Genomic DNA, 10,695 nt, shown 5'->3' with positions numbered 1-10,695 from the left:
TGCAAACTCCATGCAGAAAGACCCCGGTCAGGGAATCGAACCCAGGACCTTCTTGCTTCAGCCACATTTGAAGTCATTACCTTGAAATATAAGTTAAAATAAAACAATCTGACAGTCTTTACACATGAAAAGTACATAAATAATATGAACTAACTGGTTTTATTTCAGAAAGACATAGTAAAACCGCTCCTAAAAATATAGAATAAATATCGGCTGTATTTGAACAGCTTATTGTGCTGGATGTAACCAGCTGATTATAGATGGTTAATGAAGCTTATCTGCTTGGTCAGCTGGCCTGGAGTCAGCTGCTGAACAGACATGCCACTCAAAGCTTGTTAACTGTAGCTGTACCTTTAATTAGATTGAATTGTCATGCTACATTATTTTCCGACCATGTTTTTAATTAAGCAAAAATATATTCAAACAGCTAAATTTGATAGTTTTTCCAACATTAAGCAGCTTCCAGTGCTTAACCAGGACTGTGTTTGAAATGAAATTTATTGAGAAATATCTAATATTTGAGTGCTGAAATGACCTGATTAGTACTGGAACGCTGCCCCACCCACTCCTTTTGTTTCTGGTCGTAGCTTGCTTTTCAGCCAGCTGACTGGCAGTATGCAGAAACATCTGGAGAAAACCCAAGTAACTCAGGCATTTTACTTAAAATCATAGAAAAATGATGGCAGAAAATATTAGCGCTTCACAAGCGAGAACTTTTTGAAAACCTTGTAATACCTTGAAATACCAGCAAACGACGAATCTCGATGCGACGGCAATTATGACACGACACACATTATGATATTCTAGACTGTGCTTTATTATTGGGCTAAGCTGAGACGCATCATTCATTTAAAATTACAAAAAGAGGAGTCCAGGGGACCGGAGACTGGTGCAGTCTGGAGAGACGGGGGGAGGGGCAGGGGTGGGAGCCTAAAGCGCACTGCCCAATCAGAAGCTTAGCTCACTAGGAACCTGGCAAAGCTTTAATATGCAACATTCATTTTCCCAGCCCTCCATCTGTGCTGAAATTTGGGAAATACAGTAGATTTCCAGATCACTTTGAAAACCACATGATGTAAAATGTGATTCTAGCAACACTACTGAGCCTTAGAGAAAAACAACCAAAAAAAGAATCACATTGGTAATAGCCGAAGAAAATAAATAAATTCAGAGTTTTCCTCATTTTTTTGTTGTTGTTGATGAAATAGTGCAGTCATCATTGAATTTTGTTTGGCAGAAAACATGGGTTGAACAAGATCAGAGCTCTGTCAAATATTGGAGTACACAATGGAAAATAAACCAGTAATCAACGATGGACAACTTAACCATTCGTTCTGATTGCAATACGTATCGGCACCAGGTAAATGACCTTGCTTTGATCAAATGTCCAACTAGACAACTACCTCTTTTTCCACACGTTTAAAGCTTTTATGACAGAAGCAAATTGTAATTACTGCTGAGAGGGGACTAATTTTCTTCTTTTTAATCCTAACTACAACGAGTCCTTTTCATAACGGCATGGATCTATTGTTACAGTATGTATAAGGCTTTAGTGTAATACTGCATTGTCATTGAGAGTTCACTAGTGACAGGAAGAAAAAAAAAAAACAACAATCGGTCTTTGAGGAAGTTAAATTCAGAGGGATGCAAATTAGCGCCTTCGAGGATTAGTGGCGACGGCAGAGCTCGGATCTTGACTCAAACAGCGCAAATAAATAAATAAAACGCAATAAATTAAATAAATAAGATAAATAAATAATTAAAATCTGTCTCTGACATCACTTGGTCAATAGGAGCTCCTTTTTTTTCTTTTTCTTTTTTTCTTTTTAAACATTTTTCTTCTCCGTCACCAAAGAGGTGCTGAAGGCAGGAACAAGGATTCATCTGCGGACCACGACGGTGGCCCGTGCATGTCATATAAAAAAAGATTTGGTCACGTACCAACTCATAGAAAAATAATGCTGTGAAAGCATGCATATCATCTCAGACATGACTTCTAAACAAATATCTAAACAAATAAATGAAGAGAACCCGCTGAAGTTTTTTTTAAAATGTTTAGTTTTTTATAAAATAGGTCAACGTGTGTCTAAGCTCTAACTGAGGTCAATGCTCTCCCTGACTGTATTCTGGATAAATGCCTTGGTCAAGTCCTACAGTTTTCACTGTAACCTAGCAACTGTTTTTTTTAATTTTTTATTTTTTAACCTTTTCTTTTTGTACCTGGTTTTAATGAGCATTATCTTGTTTTCATTCATATATTTATATTTATATATATTTATTTAAAGTATTTAAAGTACTTTATCCAGTCCTTGTAGATAGAAGTAAAAGTCCTATAAAATATGCAAACCTATGTACAGAAGAAAACGGAGCAAAAAAAAAGAAATAATTTACAGTATATTCATCGGTTTATGTATATATTTATATATATTTATATTCAAACTTCTGCTCTGTTTCTTGTTGTGGAACCAAGTTTGTTTTGTTTGAATTCATTTATTTTATTTTCTTATCCCAGCCTGTAAACTTGCAGCTTTGATTCAGAGAAGATGACGAATGCGTCACGTGACTGCGTCATCTCTTCCTGCGTCCCTCAACGTGAAAGCGCGGCTAAACAAGACGTGCAGGATTGCTCAGACGAGCTCCGTGAACGCGTCTCTCTCTCTCTCTGTGAAGTTTTCTCGGTGCAGCAGTGGGGCGGTCAAAAAGTGACAGACAGCGCAGCGGCGAGCCGCGTTTTTCTTGATGCTCTCGCTGGAGTTTATTCTAATGCACCCGATCATGTTGGTCACCTGGGTTCCTCTGACTGACACGTAAATAGTAAATAGTAAATTAGGCGCAGCGCAAAAACAAAAGAAAAGGACCCAGAATGTGTGGCGCGGGTTTTTTTTTTTTTTCATTCTCGCTGGATTTTAAAGGTAAATGTCAAATTATTCAAACAGCTAAAAGAAAGAAAGAAAAAGAAAAAGGCAAGACGCAAACGCCGGGATACCGGCATAGTGAACATTTCATACCAAAACTAGTAATGACACCTAACGGAAAGAAAGCATCGTCATCCAAAAGTGTCATATAGCCTTATAAATATGCATATCTATAAATATTCATTAAGTATACTCCGTTGAGGGGAGTCCAATAAATCCACGTCTGTTGACCTTTTGGAAGTGTATAGTAGGTGTTTACAGCATTTTTCTGTAAAATGCTGTAGGAAACTTTATGCTGAAGAACCATGAAGTGGAACTGCAGCTGCACCGAGTGGAAGGATTTGCTTCATTGAGCAGATTCAGTACGGCTTTAGGAGACCAGCACCGGTCCAACTGCTGCCCCTGGTAAAGATGTGTAGAAAGCAATAAAATACTTTATTTTTATTTTTTTTTATCGCAGTACTATAATCTCTAGCTGAAAAATTCAGGAAAAAATAAATCTTTAATTTGAGTACATTTATTTCCTAAGGGGAAAATAAAGTGACATAAATATTAACACCCTTTATGATTCCTGCAAATGTAAATGTAATTGAAGCAATTTCCATTTACTTTTGTGGGTGCAGGGACTTTCAATCCAGAGCTCCCTGCTGCTCTCGGGGTGGGAAGAATGTGTGAGATGGTTCGTTTTTCTTATAAACGCTGCAAAATGGGACGGATACAAGAAAATATGTCATTCAAGAAGGGCAGGTGTCTGTTCGTCTTCACAATTTCGGAAATGTCCGGAAAGAAAAAAAGAGATCTGCCCGCGTAAACATGCACATGTATATATTTACAAGAAAAGTAGTTTAAAAGTCTTAAACGACGACTGGAGGTACGACCTAGAGGAGGAGAACCAAAACCGAACAGGTGCATCGCATTAAATCGGAATATCAGTGAAAAATGTCTTTGGGTCATTAATTTGTTTAAAAAAAATACTCATACATTTGTAAACTTTAATTTTTTCTACTCTGTAAGCAAATTGATGTTGGTGGATTTTGTTGGTTTGCATTACTCTCTGTGTTTGTATTTGTGCATTTTAAATAATCATATGTCCAACAGTGAAGAGGTTCTGCAGTCTACCCCATGATTTCACAGGCCGTAGCGTAAACTTACACGTTTCAAAAACATTTTTCTCGTCGTTTTATGTTTCTGAAAAAAAACCCTAATTTTGGGGTTTCAGTTGCTGTTGGACATAGTTAGCTAAATTAACCCCTGAAACATCACTCTGTGTTCAGAATGATGTTTCTGAACACAGGAATATCTGTCAGGTTGACTTTATGAACCAAATATTAACTTTTCAAAGACATTATAATCTGTTGCGATTCACCTGCATCTTGCCAACATGCACAAAGAGCAGCACGGCTAGGGAGGAAACAAAGCAAAAAGTCTCAAAAGTTTACTGGTGGACAATTGCAGCAGAGTGTGGGAGATTACGGGTCACGATGTCTCCATTATTTTAAGGCTTTGTTTACGCATCTTTGCCAGGGCTTTCTGTCACGCAGTGGTTTTGTATTCATTTGGAAGGGGACACGTGATGAGGCGATCTGACGTATCTTTAAAGCAAATGCTTCGTGTCACCAGCAGAGTTTTGCTCACAAACCGCCACATGTCACCACATTCCCAACGTCTTGACCAACATTACAATAACGTCATAGCTGTAAATACCGCTCGGTCACTTCCCTCATTCAGCCACGCCTCTCGTTTGCTCCAGCTTCGACCAGAGGAAGGAAGGCAGTTTACAGGAGTTTATGTGCCGACAGGTCACCTAATGCCCACGTTTCATAGAGTGTGTCTGCTTTAAGTTCTGAATGCTTGTTTTTTTGTGTCGTTTTCTTTCCAAAGACCGGTGGACGCAGCAGCGATGGGACGATTTGCTCCGTTTGACGTGCGCTAAAGCTCTCCACATGGCTGAGAAATTATATGGATCCACCTGGGTTTGTTTTTTTTGACATCATAATAGCGCATTGGCTGCTTGCAGAAGTGTGTGTTCAGGTTTCTTTGTGTCTGTTTTTTTTTTTTCTTCAATGTGGGAGCACAGTGCTGAATGGCAGATTCTGCAGGTGACAAGGCACACCTCGACGTGGTGACAGCCCATACGCTACATGCACTTTACTGAATGCAAAAAGAGAGCTAGGGTTGTGAGACGTATTCGTTTTGGTTCAAGTTTCAAAGAGAAGTTTGTGTATGCGCGTGTGCGTGTGTGTGTGTGTGAGCTCACATGATATGTTTTGAAATAGAGTCGAAGATAATTGTCCTTTTCCTCTAAAGAAAATCCTCTTTAGCCCGATTCCCTTAAAGCCTGCTACTGAGAGGTGGCTTTTTGCATTTTTCAGATAATATTTACAGAAGATACGTTTTCTCACACGCGCTAATCTTTCTTCTTTTTCTTTTTTTTAGCAACATGTCGTGTGTCAGCATATAGGTTATCAGAGATAGGAATGCCTGCAGTTTTGGGGGAGCTGCCAGATGTGTGGTTCTCTTCCCAAGCAGAGCAATGCTTCAAACTCCTAAAATCTACAAAAAATAAAATAAAATAAATAACAGCTCAACGTAGTCAGTAGCCGCTCTATGTACAGTCGCACATATATAAAATATGTGCATATAAATACATATATTTGTGATTAATATCTATTATCCATATATACCGTATATATATGAATACATTTGCTTGAATGCTCGTTATACATATATATGTACTGCAAATATAAACAAGTTCGTATATTTCAAACGTTTCGGATGTTATTTTATCTGTGAGGTTAGGATGTCGATTTTAAAAAAGATAAGGCTGTGATACGGAGCAGCCCCTCCCATGCACTCGCCATCCCTCCCGAGACAAAAACGAAAAGGGGAACAAAAATAAACATTTTGCGTAATTGTAAACTAGCGAAGTGAGAGACCCCTTTTGGTCGTCTGAAATAGTTCTGCCTGTATTCAAAAAAAGCATATCAGCAATATATATATGTATATATACAGGTTTTGTATATATTCGAAATGTACACTTGCTTTAAGTGCAACTCTCCAGGCAGGCGACGCTGACCCGAAAGGAGATGCGGTGGTCCGAGTATATTAGAGCTACAAGTCCTCAGCGATAAAAACGTTTGGTCTTTTGGTCCCTAAAACAACTAAGGAATGACGGATAATACTCCCTGGAGTCCGTTGCTGCGGCTCTCCTCGGCAACAGTGTTCCCTGGAAACGGACAGGCACTCCGAGCTGAAGGTGGCCATCCCAAAATCTGTCCCGAAAATGTCACATTCCCTACCTCGGCTCTCTTTCTCTCTCAATTTGCTCCTGGTGGCTTGAAGTCTTAGAAATTGGCCTTCAAAAGTCAGCTGTCCAAAAAAAACAGACACCCTCCGAAACCGTCTCTCAGAAGGATCTCCTGCGGCAATCCGCTGTTCAGTTTTTAAGAAGTTTGTTTTTCCTGTTGGACTTTTGGCGTCCACGTCCCCTTGGAGAGTTTAGTGGAGTTGGTCATTATTAGTAGATTTTACGGAGGATCTTTTACTTTTTTTCCCCTCTCAGCGTTCAAGTAAAAGTGTCTGTGGTCCAGAAAAAGGTAGCTGTCATTTAAGCAGGTTTCTTTCTTTTTTTTCTTTTTTTTTTAAGGTGGAGGAGCTGTATATATGTGTGCAGGAGGAAAAGAAGTCCTGGTGCTAACCAGAAAACGCTCTCTCAGTTCAAAAGGTCAATGCTCGCTCTCTCTTCTCTCTTTTTCTGAAGCAGACTTTGTGGTCCAGAAGCTGAGTTTGCGCTCAGCGGTGGGTAGCAAAGTGGTCAACATATTATTCAGCTCAACAAATCCTGCAACACACAGAAGAAATAGTTTTGTCAACAACAATGTAGAAAATCTGTCACTCCTTTCATTAAAAGCTGCCTTACAGATTTAAAACTACATAACAAGGCCTGTGATTTCCAGAAACTTAATGGTAATAATTTCCTGTTTGTCAGTCGCTGAAAACTGAACGTTTTAAAGTTTCTAAAAGTTACAAATGAATTCCAGCAAAGTTGCAGCTAAGTTTGATGGGCGTCACCGCATAATAACACTAGTTATCTGATACCGGTAAGTTCTAAGAAAGCTAGGCCAAAGTTACTGGCAAGTTCTGTGAAAGTAAAAAAAAAAAAAAGTGTTCAAGAAATCCTTGAACATTAGGCAGTAGGTTCTAAAAGGTTAATGTAAATACGCTTCTTTTAAACTGCTAAATTCTTCCCGGTTCCTGAAAGGACTCAGTAAGTCTCATGGAAGTTGAATAAAAGTTTCTAGTAAGCTCCATGAAAGTACCCTGTTATAAGCCGCTTCATACTACAGTCCAGGAAAGTACTTCATAAGAAACATGAGTTATGATGAGCTTATAGGAAAGCTCTAGGGGAACTCCATGAAAGTGACAGGTAATTTTTTTATCATATTTATAGGTAAGTTCCATGAAAATACCCTCCTATAAATAAGTCGTCCCAGCTCCTGAACGTATCCAGCTGATAACATTTTACAGGAAGGTCCCATGTAAGCGACAGGAGAGAATGGGCTGGGTTATGAATTGATAGGAATTTATTATAAAAAGGAAAGAAGTGGAACCAAACAATTTAAGTCTCGGGTCATTTTTAACCACAAGCTGAGAAATTGCTCTTTATCAAATCTGGCAACAGAGAAACCATTGGAAACTAAACATAGGGCAAGTTTGTTAGGACACATTTATGAAAGAGCGGACATAAGAAACAGCATCAAACCTAAGCATCAGCATTTCGAAAATCAATTCCTTTGAGATGTTAGAATTATTTGGTTCATAAGAGGAACTTTATTTACAGAGTACAATGGGAGATAATTTTTGATTGCCAAGAAGAGCAAGGGTTTCATTTCTGTTGTGCCTATTTCTCTTTCTGCATCAACATGCAGGTCTACAGTCACGGGAAAACTAAGTGCACACTGATGATTCGCTGGTCACCATCAAGTTTGACCACCTCTATAAAAGCAGGAGTCGTGTCAGTCGGCTGGTCAGGAGGAAACTGGTGAGGTTTAGTGTAATGCCAAGGCGAAAAGACTCCAGCAATGACTTTAGAGGAGCATTTGTTACTGCCGATTACTCTGGGAAGAGTTTAAAGGGTGATTTCCAAACATCATTAACAAAGATTATTCACAATTAGAAACATTTAAGATAGCTACCAATTTTACCAAGAGTCACCCCAAGTCACAAAGTTCAACCTTGTATTGGTCGGAGAAATTGCGAAAAACCCCAAATGCTCCATCTCAGACTGTACAATGTTTCTGCTAGCATTTTAAAAGTTAAACTCCATGACATCGGAGTCGGAAAAAGACTGAAGCGTAGTTAGTTTAACAGAGATGACGGCAGAAAAAGCTTCTTCTGTCTTAAAGAAAAGGTTTCCTGGAACGCATTTGATTTTCAAAGTTGCATCTGAGTGAAGGAAAGCTTTCTGGAACAGTGTCTTTTGGACAGATTAAGTGTTTCAGTCTCCAAGGCCGGAAATCAACATGAATTAAGTGCTTTGAGAAGACATTAACGAAGCTGCAAACAATCAAATGCTCCGAAATATCAGTCTGCCACAGTATTGTGACAGACTGGTTATGTTTACTGAGAGTTATTGTGGCTAAAAATGGTTTTACAAGCCACTGAATCTTAAAGTGCACTTCCTCTATTTCCCATGAACGTATATAATGGCAGACTATTTAAGCTGCACCTGTTTTTCTGAACCTTCTCGGACAACAACAACAGTGCAAAGAAATACAGTACAGGGAGAGTGGACTGGAGCATTTGGAGTCTGTAGAAAAAGATATGGTGTCGCAAAATATTTAGATATGTAAAAAGAGCAGAAAAAAACCCCCAAACAAAACTTGCGCCCCTGTGCTTGCTTTGACAAACTCGTATGAGAATGCAATATTTTGCCTGTGATTTGCCCCAGGACACTGTGCGGTATGGTTCAGCTGGCTTGTGAGTGGGTGATAAGTTGCCCTTGAATGAAGTCATCAGCGGTGGATGAACGACGCGGCCCGAACCCTCCATCACACAGATGAAGGGAGGAGACAAAGAGGAACGGCACAATTACTCACCTGAGGGGTAATAAATGCCTCCCCCCTTAGAACCGTTTCCTTCTCAGCGCAACACGCCGAACCATTTACCAATTAGCTTTTACCTACAGGGTAACATGCGGGGTCACTTACTGCAAAGATGTTCCGCAAACAGAGGAGGCAGCGTGGAAAGGAAACGCCTCTACAGCTTTGTTTGTGTTTGACTGACATTAAAAAAAAAGACCCCATCTATTTCCAATATCAGACACCTTTTCCAGGGGGCATAGATCTTTATATTACAGAAATAAAGAGAATGCTAAACTCCCATTTTCACCAATTTTTTTTTTTTTTTTAAAGATTTTATTGGCTCTAGTGACCTTTATTTGACAGTGAATTGACAGGAAAGAGGGTAATGAGAGAAGGGGGAAGACATGCGGCAAAGGTCGCCAGGTCGGGAATCGAACCTGCGACAGCCGCGTCCAGGACTAAGGCCTCTATATGTGGGTTGTGCTTAACCCCTGAGCCACCGCAGCACACCATTTTCACCAATTTTAAATCTATAGATTAGCGAAAAGACTTTACATATTTTTTAAAATGCTCTCCGCTTTCAAAACCATTTTCTCACTCGCACTCCCTGCCAAGTCCTGAACGAGCCACATTAGCATAACCTTTACCAAATATATTCTTAAACTGTCTGCGCCGGAGTAAGACTTCACTAATCTTTACAAGCATTTTACAGATGATCAAGCTGTTATTAGGTGCCTGCGAGTGTTTTATGACTTACATAAAAGGTTATGGAAAACACATCAGGCGGCGCCATAAATGGGCTCGCCATTGGAGCGTTTGCCAGTTTAATATTGCAGCAGTCGTTCTCGCTTTGGTTCAGTTACTCAGTTATCCGGCTCAAGTGACACCTGACCTGTCTCTTCCTGTTGACGGCGGCGGCCGGCTGGGGCAGGGGAGAAGGGGCTAGTAGGGGCGGTTGGCGTCCTTTGGCCTCTTGAGCTGGACCTTCAGTCTCTTCATGCCAATCTGGAAGCCGTTCATGGACTGGATGGCAGCCTGGGCACTACCTGGGTTGTCAAAGCTCACAAACCCTGAGCGGAGAAGGAAGAGGAGGAGGATATAGCATCGTCAGGTGAAGGTGCAGCAACAGTTTGGGTTTATGAGGCAACACAGAATAAGGGTTAGCAGGGCTAAAGATGTGGCTTTTCACGTAGGAGTCGTGATCCTGAAAAAGAGAACGCATCCTTGATTTTGGATGTTCATAGTTTGACAAAGCATAAATCTTAAAGCAACAATGAAATTCTTTAAAAGCTTTTGCACATTTGAAATACAGATTAATGATACTAGGACAAAAAAAAAATAATTATAACAATGCAGTAAGATATTATATGAAGCCTCCAACCAAATAGCATAGAAAAAATATGATATAGCAACACAATCCTTCATCAGTTAGTCACCAATGTATGAAATGAAATCATATAGAAAAAGTCAAAATAAAGCAATGCATGCACAGTGCCTTGCAAAAGTGTTTACATCCCTTGAACGATTTGGAATGGATTTGCACCCAAGCCCCTTTACACTGATACCCCTAACTAAAATCAAGTGCACAATAAATTGCACCTGATTAGTAAATAGAGTCCATGTGTGTGTGTGGTTTAATCCCCGTTTTTAATCCAATGTTTTCTGTGAAGGCTTCAGAAGTTTGTTAGAGGACATAA

At 39.7% G+C, this 10,695-nt stretch overlaps 1 protein-coding gene across 6 annotated transcripts in view; it reads right to left on the bottom strand.

Annotated features, from left to right (window-relative positions):
- Positions 1–796: 796 nt before the first annotated feature.
- The window catches only part of celf4 (CUGBP, Elav-like family member 4), a 142,125-nt gene continuing 132,226 nt past the window's right edge, over positions 797–10,695 (bottom strand). For all 6 annotated transcript variants that reach the window (XM_032549236.1, XM_032549234.1, XM_032549230.1 and 3 more), the window contains exons 13-14: positions 9,891–10,068; positions 797–6,756 (exon numbers count right to left, since the gene is read on the bottom strand). In XM_032549236.1, the coding sequence (XP_032405127.1) occupies positions 9,941–10,068 (128 nt within the window). In that variant the 3' untranslated portion in view covers positions 797–6,756; positions 9,891–9,940. The remainder of the gene's footprint in view (positions 6,757–9,890; positions 10,069–10,695) is intronic.

This window comes from Xiphophorus hellerii, chromosome 20, assembly GCF_003331165.1.
Source record: "Xiphophorus hellerii strain 12219 chromosome 20, Xiphophorus_hellerii-4.1, whole genome shotgun sequence".
Taxonomy (NCBI): Eukaryota; Metazoa; Chordata; class Actinopteri; order Cyprinodontiformes; family Poeciliidae; genus Xiphophorus; species Xiphophorus hellerii.
This window is presented reverse-complemented; position numbering and strand designations above follow the sequence as displayed.